The sequence below is a fragment of the Staurois parvus genome, unplaced genomic scaffold, assembly GCF_062004578.1.
Source record: "Staurois parvus isolate SC_StPar_1 unplaced genomic scaffold, SC_StPar_1.0 ptg000282l, whole genome shotgun sequence".
NCBI classification, from domain to species: Eukaryota; Metazoa; Chordata; class Amphibia; order Anura; family Ranidae; genus Staurois; species Staurois parvus.
In genome coordinates, this window is record NW_028318078.1 from 16,358,669 (window position 1) to 16,380,257 (window position 21,589).

The 21,589-nt window shown below is 43.2% G+C and overlaps 1 protein-coding gene across 1 annotated transcript in view; it reads right to left on the reverse strand.

The window, feature by feature from the left end:
• The window catches only part of DNAL4 (dynein axonemal light chain 4), a 41,716-nt gene extending 21,309 nt beyond the window's left edge, over positions 1-20,407 (reverse strand). The window contains exons 1-2 of the mRNA XM_089681991.1: positions 20,267-20,407; positions 5,407-5,515 (exon numbers count right to left, since the gene is read on the reverse strand). Coding sequence (XP_089538117.1) covers positions 5,407-5,478 — 72 coding nt within the window. The 5' untranslated portion in view covers positions 5,479-5,515; positions 20,267-20,407. The remainder of the gene's footprint in view (positions 1-5,406; positions 5,516-20,266) is intronic.
• Positions 20,408-21,589: the final 1,182 nt, after the last annotated feature.

A 21,589-nucleotide genomic window follows, 5' to 3' on the forward strand; every position in this document is an offset into this window, starting at 1 on the left:
TCACAGGTGCTCCAGGTACTATATAACTTTCTGTAGACCTCACTCAGCTTGCTCATCCTTGAACTTGCCTGTATTTTGCTTGCTGGATCATCGATTAAGTGGAGTTAAAAAACTGGAGTTGATAACAGGAGTCTACTAACCTGTAAGTTACGGATGGATAACGCTGCGACAGATGTGAGTGGGTTGCCCTTCTGGTAGCGTGTGTTAGAGATCTGGAGGAGCAAGTTGCAACACTGGGCAAAACCGACAACTTTGAAAGGGGTCCTCTGCTCCCTGAGCAGGTAGCTAATGGGATTGATGTGGAGGGTGGAGAGGCTAATCAGGATTATCAGGTAGGAAGATGGGTTACTGTACCAAGAGAGAGTGGTAGAGGCTCACAGAAAAGGAAGGCCGGCCCTGGGTTTGTGCACCCAAACAGATTTACAAAGTTGGGTGAAGATGTGGGGGTGGCATACTCAGGGGTGGCAGCCCTGAATGTCACTGCTATGACTAACAGCCGGGAGGGCAGACCATCTGGGAGAGGTGGTGAGGGTAGGAAGGCCTAGATAGTTGGTGGTAGTAGGGAATTCTATAATCAGAAAAACTGAGAGAATAATTTGTCGCCAGGATCGCCTCAACCAAATGGTTTGCGGTCTCCCTGGTGCCAAGGTTCGGCATGTGGTGGACCAGGTTGATAAATTACTGGGAGGGGCTGGGCATGATCCAGCTGTCTTGGTCCATGTTGGAACCAATGACAGAATACATGGAAGGTGGAGGCTCCTTAATCAATTTAAAGAACTAGGCTGCAAGTTGAAGGGAAGGACCTCCAAGGTGATATTCTCTGAAATATTACCTGTGCCATGCACAACTAAGGAAAGACAGGGGAAGATTACAGAACTAAATGCATGGCTAAAGACCTGGTGGAAGAGGGAAGGATTTGGGTTTCTAGAGCACTGGGATGCCTTTTCATTGGGGTGTAACCTATATGCTAGAGATGGTTTGCACCTAAATGGAAGGGAGTCTGCTGTGCTGGGGGAGAGGTTTATGGGGAGGCTGGAGGAGTATTTAAACTAGGATCGAAGGGGGAGGGAGAATTAGATTATAATGGGGTAGACAGATCAGACAGGGGTCAGTCCTTATTGGTGGGTGGAATGGGGAAAGATGGGGGGAGGACTATGGCAGATGCAAAGAAGGTTCCCATGTTACAAACAACCATTTGTATGAAAATAAAAAATATGCAAAATACGTGTGCACAAGGTATCAATGGATTAAAGTGTTTGTTCACCAGTGACAGAAGTCTGCCAAGCAAAATAGGTGAGAAGGAAACTTTGGTGCATGATTAGAACTATGATTTAAATGGTATTGCTGAATCTTGGCATCATTCTTTACATGACTGGGCCATTAATATTCCTGGCTATGTTCTCTTTCGGAGAGAGAGGGTAAAAAGGAAAGGTGGTGGTGTCTGTATGTGAGAGGTGATCTCAGACTGAGTGTGAAAGAGGACCTAGTTGATGGAGAGTGTGACGAGGCTGAATCATTACTGGTGGAACTGCACATGGGGGTGCGTACTACAAAGGTAATCATTGGAGTTTGTTATAGGCCTTCCAGTGTTAATGAGGAGGTGGAGACTCAGCTCCTTGTACAGATCAATAGGGCTGCAAGGGCTGGGACAGTGATAATATTGGGGGATTTTAACTACCCAGAAATTGACTGAAGTAATGGTACTGCAGGAAAAGTTAAAGGGCAATAATTTATAAACCTACTACAGAACAATTTTATGGTACAGTTCATAAAGGCCCCAACTAGGAATGATGCTCTGCTGGACCTGGTAATCTCAAACCATGCAGAGCTTATTACGAATGTCCATATAAAAAGAAAATCTGGGTAGTAGTGACCATAACATGATTTAATTTATTGTTAGCTGTAAACATCAAGCACATGTGGGAAAAATAAAAACGCTCAACTTTAAGAGAGCTAATTTTCCAAGGCTGAGAGCTGCTCTCCAGGACTTAGACTGAGAGGGAATATTGGCATCAATGAACACAACACAGAAATGGGAGTTTTACAAAAAGACTGTATGTGAACACACTGCAAAATATATTCCCATGGGCAACAAGTTTAAAAGGCTAAAAATCAAACCTGTGTGTCTTACGGTCAAAGTTAAAAAAGCTATAGATAATAAGAAAAGAGCTTTTATTAAATATAAAAATGAAGGAATGCTACCATCATTTAAACATTACAAAGAATATAACAGGATATGCAAAACGGAAATAAAGGCCACAACAATTGAAAACAAACAACAGATTGCAAAAGATAGCAGGACAAACCCCCAACAACTCTTCAAATATATTAATAGTAAAAAGGTCAGGTCCGAGCATTTAGGCCCTTTACAAAATAATCTAGAGTGGGTGACTGGGGACAAAGAGAAGGCAGATTTATTAAATACCTTCTTCAGCTCTGTGTATACAAAGGAACATGGGGAAGCTCTTGTCCATAATGGGCATGGTACTGACACAGCTCCAGATAATCGACATTGGCTCCCAACTGATACGTTCAAAAAATATTTAGACAGAATAAAGGTGAATAAAGCACCTGGACCGGATGGCATACACCCACAGGTCATTAAAGAATTGAGCTCTGTCATTTCAAAGCCATTGTTTCTAAGTTTTAGGGACTCTTTAATGACTGGCATAGTACCACTGGACTGGCGTAAGGCCAATGTGGTGCCTATATTTAAAAAGAGGTCAAAATCTTTACCAAGTAATTATAGACCTGTTAGTTTAACTTCTATAGTTGGGAATATACTGAAGAGTTTAATAAAAGACCACATAGATGAGTTCTTGCTGGAAAAAACATTTTAAGCAACAGACAGCATGGATTCATGAAAGACAGAAGTTGTCAAACAAATCTGATTTCTTTTTGAGTAGGTGGGCGAAACCTTGGACAGAGGGGTGGCTGTGGACGTGGTTTAGTTGGATTTTGCAAAAGCCTTTGACACAGTTCCCCACATACGGCTAATGTGTAAGGTAAAGTCTACAGGATTGGAAAAATCTGTATGTAAATGGTTGAAAACTGGCTAAAAGATCGTATTCAGAGAGTAGTGGTTAATGATTCATACTCTGAATGGTCTGGGGTTGTCAGTGGTGTACCCCAAGGTTCAGTGTTTGGACCTTTGCTTTTTAATATATTTATCAACAATATAGGGTCTGAGATTAAAAATACCATTTCAGTCTTTGCAGATCAAACTAAGCTTTACAGTGGAATTAGGTCCTTACAGGATGTCTTCAACTTACAAGCCGACCTCAATGCACTGTTTAATTGGGCAACATGTGGGGGGCAAATGAGGTTTAATGTTGATAAATGTAAGGTTTTGCACTTGGGGGCTAAGAATATGCATGCATCATACATACTAGGGGGAGTACAACTGGGGGAATCAATGGTGGAGAAGGATCTGGGAGTTCTGGTAGATCACAAACTTAATAATGGCATGTAATGCCAAGCTGTGGTTTCTAACGCAAGCAAACTCCTATTAAAAGAGGTATAGACTCCAGAGAGAGAGATATCATTTTACCTCTGTACAAATCATTAGTAAGACCTCATCTGGATTATGTAGTTCAGTTTTGGGCACCAATTCACAAAAAGAACATTGGGGAACTTGAGAAAGTACAGAGAAGGGCAACCAAACTGATAAGACGCATGGAGGAGATCAGCTATGAGGAAAGATTAGAGGAACTGAATTTATTCTCTCTTGAAAAAAGGAGATTAAGGGGTAATATGATCAACATGTATAAATACATCAGTGGTTCATATAGTGAACTCGGTGTAGAGTTAGTCACCTTGAGGTCGTCACAGAGGACAAGGGGGCACTGTTTACGTCTGGAGGAAAAGAAATTTAATCTCAATACGGAAAAGGTTTCTTCACAGTAAAAGCTGTGAAAATGTTGCATAGACTCCCTCAAAAGTTGGTTCTGGCCTGCTCAGTGGATTGCTTTAAAAAAAGGCCTGGATTCTTTCTTAGATACACAAAATATAATGGTTTACTAACATTTATAGGTAAATTTGATCCAGTGAATATCCGGATTGCCTCTCGGGGGATCAGGAAGGAATTTTTTCCCCTGCAGGAGCAAATTGGATCATGCTTTGCTGGTTTTTTGCCTTCCTCTAGATCAAATGTGGGTGTAGGATTATAACTTTTTTTTATGGTTGAACTGGATGGACTTTTGTCTTTTTTCAGCCAAACTAACTATGCATATAAAAATTAAGACCGTGAATGCCTTAAACAATGTAAGTCTTGGGCAGGATAACATGAGCAACAACTTTTACCTTTTTTGCAATCATCCCTCAGGAACTATGAGTACAACAAACATGATTGTGACGGGTGCGGCGTCAGACCCCTGACCTTCTCACCAAACTCGTGACCGAAGGACTAGGCAATCTAACACCGCGATGTCATGTGCGTAACAATATTATGCCCAGTTGCACCCTGCAAACCGATTTTCCAGCTAATTGGACCACAAACGACGTACCTGCAGCCTGGGAGCGTTTGCTACTGGGTCAGGTTAATTACGCAATTAACCCTTCACACTGCCACCACCTCCTTTTTACACAGAGAAAGAAGAAACTCAGCAATACACTAGGATTGGTTAATCGTCAGTAAACACTCATAGTAGCGCTCTACAGCGGCAGGGATTCGTAAGTCACATTAAAGGGCTATAGAAACAGTTCAACACTTTTAGAAAGTAAGATTTATTACTAAAAGGTCAAAAGGGTGCAGTAGAAATATTTACAGAAAAAAGATGTAACATACATACATATATATATATATATATATATATATATATATATATATATATATATATAGACACATACACAGAGCCCAACAGCACAGCAAACAGATAACAGAAAGAAGTTTAGGTAAATAAGTACTTGCCAAATAAATGCCTGGGGTTAAGCAGTTTCAAGCCTGATGAGCTAAAAAGGGATTTGTGGTCTCGCACTCAGTTCTGTTGTTACAGCAAGATTCTCCTTTGCTTTCTGTCTGCTAGATGTTAAAACGCAATAGGTCCTCACTTCTCTGTCTACACACAAAACATAACAGCCTCTTTTCTACTCAAAGTCAACGGGGTGTCTCTTACAACAGAACCCAATTGCCTTATTTGGTCAAAGAATTGTTAGGCAGGGGGCTCAGAATCATACACTGATTGCATTCCTGAGGGAGGGGGAAATGAGGGGATAACATTAAGACTTCTTAACACAGTGAGGGCCGTGCCTGGCTCTTGTATGCACGATTGCTACACCTCCCCCCTCAGGTGATGGCATATGAGTTTAAGAGAAATACCAAAATGCAGAAGTTTGGAGCAAAATGGAGGACAGCGCCTCTCCCTGTGTGCATGATTGTGACAATGATTACTAAATATATTGCATTACCCGTATTAAAGGAAAGCTGTGCATCCTCTTGTAATCAGCCTCATCCTTCTTGCCTTCTCCAGGATCTGCCATTCCTGTTTTTCTTTAAGTTGCAGCACTCACTGTATACCTTTAAGTTGTAGAAAACAGAACACATAGTATAAAGAAGATAATAAAGAACCAGCAGTGATAATGGCTTGGTTTCATTTCCTAAAGAGGCACAAAATGTTTAACATATTTCAAGCTAAACACAGTCTCTCAGGTTCTTTCACCTACATTTAATCACAAAAGACGCACTGATCTTTATATCAAACATTGCTGCAAGTCCTAAGCACAATGACAGAACAAAAATAATCAAAGGTTACAGACGCTTGCTGCTCAGTGTATGAACTTCGGGGCCACCACTGTGCTGTTAAATTTGTTTTTACTTGCAAACAATGGCAAGCTTAACATTAAAGAGCACAGCTCTTCTTTGTATCACCAGGGCAACGGCAGATAGGATTGCATCTGAAGGATAAAGAAAAAAAGAGCCTACTTTGTATAGGACAGTGCATCAGTTTTGCATACGATACCACCACACATTTAAGGACATCACTCCATTATAATTGTTTCAGTTGACTGCAAGGTAATAAAGGTAATATGCCAGGAATGGTAGGGGATTGACTACAAAGTGGATCCAGTTATCAAAGATAAAAAATGTATGGTAAAATACATTTCAATCATGGTACCTCATGTTATTTATTACAATAAAATAAACAAGAGGTGCTGGATCCAAATGCTTGGCTTTCTTCAAATGCAGGTTAGTAATGGCTATTATCAAATGGATCTCAGCTGCTCTGAGAAACATGAAGTGGGGGAGTAGCCCCAACAGGAGTGGGACACACCCAACTTGAGAGGTTCACTTGAAGAGAAGAAACTAAGCACCAAATGACCAGTGTAAAAATCCGTATAATCTTTTTTCTTGATAATGGGAGTCACAACCAGTAAAGAAACAATATCCAGCACAGTTTGAGTCAAGAAATCCCCATCAGGGCTGGGGGTTCTGTTGCTAGAGTTCCTGATATGGAATGTGGTGTCTCTTAAAGGGATGTCTTAAAATTGCAGTGAGTTCTGTGGCTTGGTAATGGCATTGCCACGTTTCTCTTTTGGTTGTGACTCCATTATCAAGAATAAAAGTCAAATGAATTTTAAGCTAATCATTTAGAACTTTCTTTCTTCTCTTCACATGAACCTCATATTATTCAAGTAATCTGCACACAATCTAATAACCACTTAGATGCTTGTGATGTGCTCCAGACATCTTGGGGAAACAACGTTGAAAAGAAAAGTTGTTAATCTAGGTTGTAATGTCACCCAATATTCTGCAGTTCCCCATACATTCACACCTAAGCATCACATTTTCAAGTGTTTTTTAGTGTTTTTTGGAACAGCATTGCATGTTTTTCAATTGGACATTTGGAGTGCTGTTGAAAAAAAAATGGGTGGAGAGCTGCTATTTGAGCAGAAAACATGCAACACGACACTTCAAAAAATGCTCATGTCATGCTTTTCAGGCATTTCCATTGAAGTCTATGGGAACAGAAATGCAAAATTCTGCCTAAAAAGTAGCTCATGTTCTTATTTTGAGCAACAGTTGTTTTGCTACAGGCAACAGAACGTTCAGATGTGAACAAGGGCTATTGAAAACAATAGGTTTTTGCTTGTTGAGTGTTTCTGAGCTCTGAACTACAAGCTACAAAACGCTCAAGTGTGAACAGGAATTAATGTTTGAGGATAACAACAACATACATGCTGAGCTTCATATATACATACATACATACATGCTTGTAGGTTATTAGAATGCTGAGATCAAATGGAGAGACAGATCTTCTACTGATAATCAATATATCAATTTTTCATGAAACTAGAGCTTTCCTTCAATGGGAACCTGATACTCAACTCTAATTATTATTATTATTATACAGTATTTATAAAGCGCCAATAGTTCGCTCAGCGCTGTACATTACAAAGGGGGACAGAACATGTGACAGAACAATAACAATACAATGCAAAACATGAGGGGATCGAGGGCCCTGCTCTTTCAAGCTTACAATCTAGGAGGGAGGGGAGGGTGGCACAGGAGGAGAAAGCTGTGGGGGACAGAGTGGTAGGAAGAGTGGAGGAGGTCGGCAAGTTAGCAGGGGGTGGGGTAGGCTTCCCTGAAGAGATGGGTTTTCAGGGTGCACCTAAAGGAGAGGAGAGTAGGTGATAATCTGATGGGTTGAGGCAGGGAGTTCCAGAGGATGGGTGACACCCTGGAGAAGTCCTGGAGGCGGGCATGGGAGGAGGAGACCAGGGAACTAGAGAGAAGGAGGTCTTGTGAGGAGCGGAGTGTGCGTGCTGGGTGGTACTTGGATATTAGGTCGGTGATGTAGTACGGGGCAGTATGGTGGATGGCTTTGTACGTCAGTGTTAGGATTTTGATCCGTTGCGCAATCGGAAGCCAATGGAGGGATTGACAGAGGGGGGTGGCGGAAACGGAGAGGTTGGAAAGGTGAATGAGTCTGGAAGCCATATACAGGATCGACTGAAGCGGGGATAGCCAGCGGCAAGGCAGGCCAGTAAGGAGGGAGTTGCAGTAATCGAGTCGTGATATGATGAGGGAGTGGATGAGCTGTTTAGTGGTTTCTGGTGTTAGGAACGTACGTATTTTGGCGATGTTGCGGAGGTGGAGTCTGCATGAGTTTGTTAAAGATTGGACTTGGGGCTGGAAGGATAGGTTAGAGTCCAGAATGAGACCAAGTACTCTGGCCTGCGGGGCGGGTTTGATGGTGGTGTTGTTGGACATGATGGAAAAGTCAATGGGGGTGGGGTCCAGGCTGGGGGGAAGACAAGAAACTCGGTTTTGGAGAGGTTCAGTTTAAGGAAGTGGAGCGACATCCAGTCTGATATGTCGCTCAGTAGGTGTGTGATTCGGGCGGAGACTGAGGGGGTGAGGTGGGGGGTTGAGAGATAGATTTGTGTGTCATCGGCATATAGGTGGTAGTTGAAGCCGTGAGAGTGTATGAGTTGGCCAAGGGAGACGGTGTAGATGGAGAAGAGAAGGGGCCCGAGGACAGAGCCTTGAGGGACCCCAACAGAGAGGGGGAGTGAGGAGGAGGTGGTAGCATTATAGGTAACGCTGAAAGAGTGTTGTGACAGGTAGGATGAGAGCCAGGAGAGAGCAGAATCTCTGAGGCCGAAGGAGTGTAGTTTTTTTTTTTAGGAGGAGGGGGTGGTCGACTGTGTCGAAGGCCGCGGAGAGGTCAAGGAGTAGGAGCACTGAATAATGGCCATTAGCTTTGGCGGTTAGCAGGTCGTTGGAGAGTTTGAGTAAGGCAGTTTAGGTGGAGTGTAGGGGACGGAAGCCGGACTGTAGGGGATCGAGGAGGTTGTTGTCGTTGCGGTGAGAGCTTAGGCGGGTGTAGACTAGGCACTCGAGGAGTTTGGATGTGAATGGGAGCAGGGAGATGGGTCTGAGGTTGTTCGGGTCATTGGGGTACAGGGAGGGCTTTTTAAGTGTGGGGGTGATGTGTGCATGCTTCAGAGGGGAGGGGAAAGTGTCGGAGGAGAGGGAGAGATTAAAGATGTGGGTGAGGGAGCATAGGATGGAAGGGGAAGGAGGTTGTAGGAGTTGTGAGGGGATAGGGTCGAGGGGGCAGGTGGTGAGGCGGGCAACCCTAATAAATAAATGTCCTTTTTAGAAAGGCATAGATTCCAAGATGCCAACTAATAATTTTGTTAACTTGAAAAGTGTCCCTTTTTTGTCCTTTGATCCTAACTTCACTTTCCTACAACAGATTCAACTTTGCCAATTGTGCACCCAGGGCCTAGCCTCCCACCCCACCCATTCCTCCAATGTAAGTGTAAGGGATTTCCAGCAAGACGAATTGCGATCGGAAATGCGCATGCGCAAAGAAATTCCCGCAGGAGAATTGCCGGTTGTGCGCATGCGCAGAAATGCACGATTACACACATGCACGGCAAAGATTGGCGCCAGATGGCCTATTTAAGGAGTGTCTCTGCTCATGTTCAGTGCTGACTGGTCTTCAGTTCCCGTGTCCTGCTTGTTCCTGTGTGATTCCTTTGTTGCTGACCCGGCTTGTTCCTCACCTGACTCTGATTGCTCTCCTGATTGATACTGTTCCTGACTTCAGCTCTGCTCCTGACCTTGGCTTTTCCTTCTGATTCTGTACCGTGCTGCCTGACTGTTGATGACCCTGGCTATTCCATGACACTGCTCCTGTCTCTTGTCCTCACTACCTGCCTTGCTCTGGTGCACGCCTGGCAATCTACAAAACCTGCTCTGCCTACTACTACTGTGCCAAAATCAGGGGATCATCAGCCTTCCAAGGTCATCATCTGCAAGACCTGCAAACAACAACTACTGGCACTCTTGTTCACCTGGGTCCTAGACTCCCTCTATTCCAACTCCAGTGGGGTCAGGGCTAGTGACACAAGTGAGGCCGACCTCGTCATTTCAGTCTCCCATCAGGTACGTGACAGCAAGTAACAATTCATTTAACAAGTGAGCAGATAGGCAGCAGTCTAAGGCTGTATTCACACTTGATTGATTTGTAGCTTGAAGCTCGAAGCTCCAAAAACGCTCAAACTTAAAAAATCAATTGTTCTCTATGGTGCCTGTTCGTGTGATCAGGTGTGAAAAGAAACCATAGAGGCACGAACAGGCACCATAGAGAACAATTGATTTTTTTAAGTTTGAGCATTTTTGGAGCTTTGAGCTTCAAGCTACAAATCGCTCAAGCGTGAATCCAGCTTTAGGCTAGGTTGCCACCTATGCAGTTTGTGTTTGATCCATTTCTGCAGTGCTTTTTGCAGTCTGCTCTGCGTTTTTGCATGTGTTTTGACGCATTTTTACCACATTTTTTATGCATTTTGCAGGGTTTATTAATGTTCTTTCTGCTAGGCAGATTAGAACGCAAAGCGCATCAAAAAGATATAAAAACGTAGAAAAAATGCACTACATGCTTCTCTGCAGCGTTTCCATTGAAGTCTATAGAACCAAAAAGGCAATTTTTTGTATTTAAAAAAGTCCCTGACCCTTACCAAAAAACGCACAGAGTGAAAACGCGGAGATATGAACGTGTCGTTTAGGAAATCATGTTAAATGGACAGTAGTGTGCTGCAGAAAACGCTTAGGTATGAACCCAGGGTAAGACAGGACTTTAGAGTAGCTAATTAAATTCAATATGTGACTGTCAAAACAAGTACCATATTATTAGGAAGATGGAAACTGCAAAAGTTCTTAACACTGTGATTTAGGCATTTAAATCAATGTCGTGTTAACAACACATTTACCAGACTTGGTCATTCACACTTATTGACAAATCTGAAGTGAATGTAAATTGTCAGCACTATATAAATGCCTAAAATAAATCTGTATTATCTGTTCATTTGACACTCAAGATGACGTCCTGGATCATTTAGTGTGCAAAAAAACAAGAACAAAAAAAACAAAAAAAAAAAACAATCACAATGGATACATTTTGAGGCACAATGGGCACATTTTGAGGCTTAGGGGGCTGTTTGGTAGTAAAAGAGGGACCTAATAAAAATTAGGTGGGTGATCATAAAGGTATGGCTGATCGGTTTATACTATATACACTCACCGGCTGTTTTATTAGGTACACTTGTTCAATTGCTTAGTAACACAAATTGCTAAACAGCCAATCACATGGCAGTAACTCAATGCTTTTAGGCATCTAGACGTGGTGATGGTGACTTGCTAAAGTTAAAACCTAGCATCAGAATGGAGAAAAAAGGGGATTTAAGTGAGTTTGAACGTGGCATGGTTGTTGGTGCTAGACGGGCTGGTCTGAGTATTTCAAAAACTGCTGATCTACTGGTGTATTCACGCACAACCATCTCTAGGGTTTACAGAGAATGGTCCGAAAAAGAGAAAATATCCAGTGAGTGGCAGTTGTGTGGACGAAAATGCCTTGTTGATGTCAGAGAATGGGCAGACTGGTTCAAGATGAGAAAGGCAACAGTAACTCAAATAGCCACTCACTACAACCAAGGTATGCAGAATACTATCTCTGAATGCACAGCACGTCAAACTTTGAAACAGGTGGGCTACAACACCAGAAGACCACACCAGGTGCCACTCCTGTCTGCTAAGAATAGGAAACGGAGGCTACAATTCGCACAGGCTCACCAAAATTGGACAACAGAAGATTGGAAAAACGTTGCCTGGTCTGAGTCTCGATTTCAGTTGCAACATTCAGATGGTAGGGTCAGAATTTGGCGTAAAACAACATAAAAACATAGATCCATCCTGCCTTGTATCAACAGTTCAAGCTGGTGGTGGTGGTGTAATGGTGTGGGGGATATCTTCTTGGCACATTTTGGGTCCATTAGTACCAACTGAGTATTGTTTAAACACCACAGCCTACCTGAGTATTGTTGCTAACCATGTCCATCCCTTTATGACTACAGAGTTCCCATCTTCTGATTGCTACTTCCAGCAGAATAATTCACCATTTCAGAAAGCTTAAATCATCTCAAACTGGTTTCTTGAACATGACAATGAGTTAACGGTACTCCAATGGCCTCCATAGTCACCAGATCCAATAGAGCACCTTTGGTATGTGGAAGTTGGGAGATTCGCATCATGGATGTGCAGCTAACAAATCTGCAGCAACTGCGTGATGCGATCATGTCAAAATGGACAAAAATCTCTGAGGAATGCTTCCAACACCTTGTTGCATCTATGCCACGAAGAACTGAGGCAGTTCTGAAGGCAAAAAGGGGTCCAACCCCTAGCAAGGTGTACCTAATAAAGTGGCCGGTGAGTGTAACTATACAAACAATATACTGCATCTGTTCATATCTTTCACACATGAAAAAGGTTTATAAGGCCTCATTCACACAGGCGTACCTATACACACACCTGTGCAAAGGGCCGTCCATGCCCACATAAGACGCACAGGTGTTCTGTGCATTTTGGGGAAAGGTGGTGCCATTCATGTCTACTGGAATGCAGTAGCTCCACAGAGACAGCCCCTGGTTTCAATCTGACAGTCACGCTGGTGTGTGTTCCTGAACACAGTGTACGCTCTGGGCCAAGCACCTGCACGACTGTCGTATTGGAACCACTGGCTTTGTTTCTGCAGACGCTGCATCACAATAGGCATGAATGGGACTACCTACACCCGAATGCACGGAACACATGTGCATCTTGTGCAGATATAGACAGTCCTTTGCACGGGTGTATGTATAGGTATGCCCATGTAAATGAGGCCTAACTAGTGAACATACTTGGGTTTATGTTAGTTTTGGACTTAGGCAGTGGACAATGGTGAACCAGCCAAAATTTCTCTATCCACACAATACCAACACTGTGACAGTGACATTCCAATCACATCTACTATATCCTGGAGTGTCTATTTTAACTAAAAGTCTGTTTTGAGCTAGCCATAGACTTTGCGATATGAATGTACAATCTTCTTTGGATCTAACAAAAACAATGTAGCAAGAGAGCCTACGTGACTGGATACAAATGGGGTGGACTGTACTACAGCCCTGGCTAAACGTTTTGAGAATGACACAAATATTAATGTTTAGATCTTTTTGTTAGATGTTACTATGATTAACTGAAGTATAATTACAAGCATTTTAACTATCAAAGGCTTTTTATTGACAATTACTTAAGTTTATGCAAAGAGTCAATATTTGCAGTGTTGACCCTTCTTTTTCAAGACCTCTGCAATTCACCCTAGAATGCTGTCAAACAACTTTCGGGCCACAACCTGACTGATGGCAGCCCATGTTTGAATAATCATTGCTTGTAGTTTGTCAGAATTTGTGGGGGGTTTTTATTCACCTGCCTCTTGATTGACCACAAATCCTCAATGGGATTAAGGTCTGTGGAGTTTCCTGGCCATGGACCCAAAATTTCAATGTTTTGTTCCCCAAGTCACTTAGTTATCACTTTTGCCTTATAACAAGGTGCTCCTACATGCTGGAAAATGCATTGCTCGTCACCAAACTGTTCTTGGATTGTTGGGAGAAGTTGTTCTCGGAGGATGTTTTTGTACCATTCTTTATTCATGGCTGTGTATTTAGGCAAAATTGAGAGTGAGCCCACTCCCTTGGCTGAGAAGCAACCCCACACATGAATGGTCTCACGATGCTTTACTGTTGGCATGCCATAGGACTGATGGTAGTGCTCACCTTTTCTTCTCCAGACACGTTTTTTTACGGATGCCCCAAACAATCGGAAAGAGGATTCATCAGAGAAGTGACCCAGTCCTCAGCAGTCCAATCCCTGTACCTTTTGCAGAATATCAGTCTGTCCCTGGTGTTTTTCCTGGAGAGAAGCGGCTTCTTTGCTGCCCTTCTTGACACCAGGCCATCCAAAAGTTTTCACCTCACTGTGCATGCAGATGCACTCACACCTGCCTGCTGCAATTCCTTAGCAAGCTCTGCACTGGTGGGGCCTCAATCCCACAGCTGAATCAAATTTAGGAGACGATCCTGGCACTTGCTAGACTTTCTTGGGTGCCCTAAAGCCTTCTTCACAGCAATTGAATCTCTCTTCTTGAAGTTCTTGATGATCCAATAAATGGCTGATTTAGGTGCAATCTTAGTTGCAGCAATATCTTTGCCTGTGAATCCCTTTCTGTGCAAAGCAATGATGACTGCAGGTGTTTCCTTGCAGGTAACCATGGTTAACAGAGGAAAAATGATGATTTCAAGTACCACCCTCCTTTTAAAGCTTCCAGTCTATTATGCTAACTCAATCAGCATGACAGAGTGATCTCCAGCCTTGTCCTTGTCAACATATGTTAACAAGAGAAACACTGACATGATGTCAGCTGGTCCTTTTGTGGCAGGGCTGAAATGCAGTGGAAATGTTTTTGTTTTTTTTTTGGATTAAGTTTATTTTCATGGCAAAGAGGGACTTTGCAAATAATTGCAATTCATCTGATCACTCTTGATAACATTCTGGAGTATATGCAAATTGCCATCATAAAAACTGAGGCAGCAGACTTTGTGAAAATGTATATTTGTGTCAGTCTTAAATCATTTGGCCAGGGCTGTACATTGTTCTGGTTTATTCTAACAGAGATTGTACAATAAAATTGCATGGCCAACTTTGCTGCTATACAAAATGAACCAACCCAAGCAATCTTTTCTACAGTTTATGTGCTTTGATTTCCCCTACACAAGAAAACAATTTTTGACTGTATCAGTATAAAATGACATGGGAAGACGCAAATCTTTGTTTCTATTAACAGAACATGTGCATTTGGGAAAATATGTCCAAGTACCAGTGTTTACAATTGTATGCCCATATACAGTGCATTTTGTAGGGGCAGAATGACACAGGTTTCCCATGTGACGCAGGTACAGGCACACGTTCTGGTGTTCGTGCATATACCTGCAAATATGCCTGTGTGCATGAGCCCTTAAAGAGGCTCTAAAGCCTTAAGGTTTTTTTTACCTTAATGCATTCTCTGCATTAAGGCAAAAAATCTGCTGTGTTCAGAATCCCCCGCCCCATCCTTATACTTACCTGAGCCTGATCTCGATCCAACGCTGTGGACGAGAGCAGCGTCACTCTCAGCTCTCTTCCTCATCACAGGGCCGACTGCTAGCAGCGGGAGCCATTGGGTTTTGCTGCTGTCAATCCTACAATGAGGGAGAAGGGGTGGAGCAAAACGCAGGCAAACTGGCTCGGAAGTGAGCACACAAAATTAGCCCCTTTAGCAAGCGGCTTGCTGGAGCGGGGTACTCAGCAGGGGGGGGGGGGGTGGAAGAACCAGGAGTGCCATTGGGGGACCCTAAAAGAGGAGGATCAGGGCTGGTCTGTGCAAAACCATTACACAGAACAGGTAAGTATAAAATGTTTGTTATTTTTTTTTTTTTTAAAAAGGGGTTTAGAATAATTTTAAATTGGACCCAAACACTCTGATTTATCGGTTTCCCAAAAACAGTTACATTGAAAGCATGCAACGAATAATAAAACGGTCACAGTTGCTTGTGTTCTCAAAAAAACTGTCAAGGCCTCAAACGGCTGGTGTCATAACTGATCACATGTGCAGCACTATGGTATCTGCAGATGAAACAGAGGCTAAGATGACTATTTCCGTCACTGTATAGGATAGGAGTGTTTACTTCTACTTTATTAATATTTAGCATTAAATTTGATCTATGGGCAAAATAAAAAAAAAAACATATATGATGGAGTTTGTCACTAGCATTGACACGCCAGTCTTTGTCCCCTCGTAACATACTGTGGTTTTTGTAGTTTATTTCCTGTTGATCTGGCCAGTAAGTCTGTAATTTTTCAACTTCCAAGGTGTCCAGCAAAAGTGGGAGTTAGAACATTGAGACAATACATTTATAATTAATAGGGGTGCCTACAACAATAGTCTTTTATTTATTTATGTAAAACCTTTATCCCAAAAGAAAAAAACAAAAACTGTCACTGTAACTGTTTAACATCCAGCACTATCATTTTCAGTGGTTGACAATGGCACTATGCAAGGGTGGCTACGTTGCTGCTCCATAGATAGGAGTGAGTGCAGCCACCCCAATACAGGAAGGTATGTTACTAACAGATCACCACGGGAAAATAAAGGAATAGCACCCTGCAATAAAGAAAACTAATGCAGCTAACACATCCAGGGATTGGTAAGCTGCAATATATTACATTTTGGGGGGTTTTCTTACACTTTAAAGTGGTATTATACCCAAAAGCAAAAATTTAATATATAGTAGCTTACTAATCATTAGATGTGGTAGCTGCATTGGTTTCCATTTTTTTAGGTGTTCTTCTCTCTGTTTTCACCTGTGATCTGGATACAAATGGAGAATCAGAAAAAGGGCGCACCGACCTAGTGTATTATCATTTAAAATAATTTATTAAAGAAACAAAAAATAGGTATCATACTCACAATGGACATAATAACACAGGCATGTCAAACTGAACAAGGTGTATGATCCAAACAACATCTGAGTCCATACGATGGAACCCTGGATGACCAACTGGCTAACGCGTTTCGAGGACACAACCTCTTCCTCAGAGCCTGTGTCTGTGTTATTATGTCCATTGTGAGTATGATACCTATTTTTGTTTCTTTAATAAATTATTTTAAACGATAATGCACTAGGTCGGTGCGCCCTTTTTCTGTTTCTCCATTTGTATCCAGTGTATTCGGACCACCCCGGTCTGTTGAGGGCAGCAAGCAGTGCATATTCCAGAAAATTCCAGAACATTCCTATTGGGTCTACTGAGTCCTTTCCTAGCGCTGGAGTAAAGTGTTTGTTGTGTTGGATTCACCTGTGATCTGGCCAGTAACACACCTCCGATATTAGAGTGCCTCCACTCTGGATGAAGGAGCAACAGAGACACCTTTGGACAGTGGCATTATCAATCTAGGGAGAGGGGAGTGTTAAATATACTAGAAGATATAGATACACTAACAAATTGAAGCCAAACTCCAGCTCACACCTTATAATCAGTTACAGCAGTTTTTCCTTTTGGGATAAAAGTTTTACATAAATAATAATGACTGATCATTGTAAGCACCCATGCCAGTGGTAATGGTTTGTTGCAAACCTCTAACTACTACATCTGCAGGACAGCTTGCTCTGTTTAAAAACAGCAAACTCACTGGCTGATCACCAGGTGAAAATAAAGGAAAGAAAGCCTAAAAAAAGGAAACTAATGCAACCATCACATCTAAGAATTGGTAAGCTGCAATATACAAAGTTATTTGGGGTTTAATACTGCTTTAAATCAGACCTTCCATGCAAATGATTGGTAATATACAACTCTTGTAGAATTCCATTGCTGACTGATAATTCTAAGGGTTTGCTCACATGGGTGGAAGTAGCAGGCGGTTGAGAAACAGCAATGCAGCCACACAGGGCTGTACCTATACCACCTCAAAAATTAAATGGCATACTGTATTCATCGGGGGTAACGCAGATTAATGTAATTCAGACAAGCAGATACAGTATGGTGTTTTGAGGGCTAAAGCAGAAGGTGAGAAGGCAATAAAACACCTCCTCACCACTTGTCAGATGATTTTGAAAAGCAATCTACTGCAGATCGCTTTTCAGAGAAATTGCAAGCACTACCTCACATGCAAATGAGCAATTAAAGTGCCCAGCCTCCAAAGAAAGTGAGCATTTACTACTCCTGCCACCTATGATGCTCTGTCTATGAGTAGGGATGAGCTCAGGTGTGTTCAGATACAAGCCCAAAGTCGCCTGAGCTATCCTGCAGAGAAGCTGTCCACCAATCATAGGCAGTGCAAGCATTCCCTATCCCGCAGCTGCACATATTTAAGGGGAACGTATATGTGCAGCTGTGCGGCATGCCTCTGCCATCTCTGATTGGCTATCATCTTTGATAGGTCTTGCCAGGATAGCTCAAATGGGTTTGGGCTCGTGTACAAACATGCATGAGCTCATATCTATTGATGAGGAATCCCTGGCTGATGTCTCCTCCAGAAGTAGGCAAGTCTGGAAGCCGCGATCTCCTGCTGCAAATAGAGGTTCTTCCCGATGTCCTCTATGTCACTACTGTATCCTGTAGTAAGATCGGGGTCAGCAGGAGGAAAAGGAGATCGACACTCCTGGAGGTCTCGGTTTCTAAAGAAGACTTCAGCTGATAATTTATTTGCTAACTAATTAACTTGTCCAGCAGCACAAGTAAGCACTTACTGCTCTGCTGTCATAAGGACTTTTTGGGAACTTGATTTTAGCAACACCTTAAACTACATCTTACTACTTCAGCTTCTTAAAGAGGAACTTCACTCAGTATTTTAAAAATTAAATGGCAGCAGCTGCAAATACTGTAGCTGGTGACTTTTAGGGCTCATTCACACTATACTGCAGCCCAAAATGCTGCTGCCTGCACAGTGTTTTGGGCTGCTGAGCCATGCAGTAGGGCGGCATGATGCATGTTTTATCATACAGTTCTTTTTTTCTTTTTTTGACCGAACTTTATTCGAAGTGTACAAGGTGACACTTCATTCATGACAGTGTGATGCGCTTGCTGTGTGTATTATGGAGTACCATACAGAGCAGTGCCACATTATGTAAACATGTTGCAGAATATCACACAGCTCTGGAATGCAGTGTAACACTGAGTTCTGGTGCGAACATGACACCTAGAAAACTATTGTTTTCTGTGTCATTGCAGTTACCTGTGTTTTTCTATGAGGAAATATAGTATATAGAAAGGTAACAGAAATACAGTGTAAATGGACCCTTAAAATGGTTCTAGAGGCTGAGATTTTTTACCTTCATGCATTCTCTGAATGAAAGTAAAAAACTTTCTAAGTGCAGCCCCCCCCAAATACTTACCTGAGCCCCATCTCGATCTAGCGCTGTGCCCAAGAGCAGAGACTCTTTTGGCTTTCTCCCTCCTCATAGGCTCAGAGACTGCAGTGAGAGCCGTTGGCTCCCACTGCTGACAATCACAGCCAGTGAGGAGAGAGAGGAGGATCGGTGTGGGGTCGAGGCGCACTCTGTGTGTCAATGGACACACAGAGCAGGGCTTGGGAGTGAGCCTGCATGAGTGCCCTAGAACAAGCGGCTTGCTATGGGGGCACTTGGCAGGGGAGAGGAGCCAGGAGCACCAGCAGGGGACCCAAGAAGAGGAGAATTGGGGTTGCTCTCTGTAAAATCAGGTAAGTATGACATTTTTGTTAAAGTGATATTAAAGGTTCTGTTTGCTATGGAAAAAAAAAATTAAAAACATACATGCTTGCACAGAGCAGCCCCAATCCTGTTCTGTTTAGGTCCCCTGCCGCTGCTCCTAGCTCCTGCCCCTTGACCAGTGCTCCCAATAGCAAGCTGCTTCCAAGCCTCACTCTATGTATCCATATGACATAAAACACATAGAGCCAATGGCGCAGCCTTGCCCCCCGCTTTCTCCTCATTAGCTCACTGGCTGTGATTGACAGCAGTGGGTGCCAAAGACTCCTGCTGCTGTGACTTAACCAATGAAGAGAGAAAGACATGGGACAGTTGAGGCTGCAATGCATATCGCTGGATCTAGAGGGGGCTCAGGTGAGTATTAGGGGAGCTGTGGGGGGAGCAGCACACAGGTTTTTTTTTTTTAACCATCATACATAGAATGCAGTAAGGTAAAAAACTTTACGCCAACCACTTTAATTCACTAAACAAAAAATTCAGCGTTTACAATCTCTTTTAAAACCAGTTACTTACCAGTCCATGGAGTCCAGCGCTGTCTTCCTGCAGCCGATTATTCTCCCTGCTGCTGGATCCTTGGTGCCACCATCTTGGATTAGGGATGTGATGGATCACAGCTGGTTCCCCATGCACATGCACAGGATCGCAGGTTGCATGGCGTGGGAGGCTGGTCCTGTAGCCTACGGAGTCATGCGACGTGTTCAGGTGTTTGCGGGGGACAAGGCGACATCATTCTCACCTAGGTAAGGACTGAGGAGGTAGAATCGGGGACAGATGAGAAACGGTACTCAGTCCACCTTTCTCCCCAAAATCCTGCAACTCGGTTACAGGCTGGGGGAGCGGAAACCAGCGCTCCATCACTTTTTGAGTGAAGTTCTTCTTTAAGGACAAAGCCACAACAAGGCACACAACAGTCCTTACTGATAACAATGATGTCTTCATTCCTATGGATAAGTCATCACCCCAACACACCCTACAGGGCACCCAATGGCCCGGCCTCTGTCCCCTCACCACGGCTTCCCTCGTCACCCTCTCACATTCCAGTCATTCCTCTGTCTCCTGACTTTTTTTTGTTCTCTGTCGGTCTATTCATTGCCATTGTGTACTTTCTCCCCAGACACAGCACTTCTCCCACTGCTACCAAGCCGCCCCCCGAGTCATTTACCGGAGCCCCGTGCACACCGCATCGATCTCTCACTCCAACGGCGTCTCTCCGCTCTCGTTGCTATGCCGCGGCCCAGGCCTCCCCTGGCAACCGCAAGCAAAGCCGGAAGCGGAGCCACCGAACTGTACGCCACGCCCCTCCGCCTCACACGGGGCATGTGATAGGTTCAAGGAAAGGGCCTTCCTGGTGACGTTGAAGGGATTCGCACGCTGGTTTCCCTGGCGACGACACTGCGGTAGCTGGCTTCAGCATTGCCTGACTGTCTCCATAGTAGCCCATTAAACAAACTTATGATTAGTGACTTATGGGAACCTGGTTTACTGTGTAAACTTCAACTATTCGATCGTGTGCAAAGAAAGTGACGATTATTAAATGCATTTGCACCTGATTGCAGAGGTGTTTCCAGACACTGATTAAAGGGGACGAATTGCAGCTTGAATTGGTGATCACACTTGTTCTTGAAGGAAAATACAAAATGCTATTGCCAGGGCTGTACTGTATGCAAACAATGACACAAGCTTTCAGACTGGCCGGACATAGCCTAACTCTTAACCAATCACCTTCCATCTTCAGACTGTTCAGTTTAGAGCAGAACTATGGCCAAAAAATTACAAATGATACAGTTGGGGGAGATTTACTAAAACTGGAGTGCAAAATCCTGAGCAGCTGTGCATGGTAGCCAATCAGCCTCTAACTTCAGCTTGTTCAATTAACCACTTGCCTACCGGGCACTTTTACCCCCTTCCAGCCAGGCCAATTTTCAGTTTTCAGCGCTGTCGCACTTTGACAATTGCACGGTCATGCAGTGTTTTACCCATATGAAATATTTATCATTTTTTTTCACACAAATAGAGCTTTCTTTTGGTGGTATTTAATCGTTGGTGGGGGATTTATTTTTCACACTAGAAGCAAAAAATATGAAAAAAACGTTTTTTCTTTGTTTCTATTATAACATTTTGCAAACAAGTAATTTTTCTCCTTCACTGATGTGCGTTGATGAGGCTGCACTGATGGGTAGCACTGATGTCACATTAAGCCGAACTTAGAAATTTTGTGACTTACAGTGAAGTCACACGATTTCAAAGTCATGGGACCCACCAATTTCAGGTGCGATTTGCAAGACATCTGACACAGATGTACTACTTTAGAAATTGGTGCTGCTCCGATCAAGTCGGAACCACACCAATTTGACCACTGTAATTACAAACAATAGGGTGCAACTTGGCATACGATTTGCAAGTCGCATGGCATGTAAATCGCATGCCAAGTCGCACCCATTGCGACCGGGGTGTGATGGGCACTGATAGGCTGCACTGATGAGGT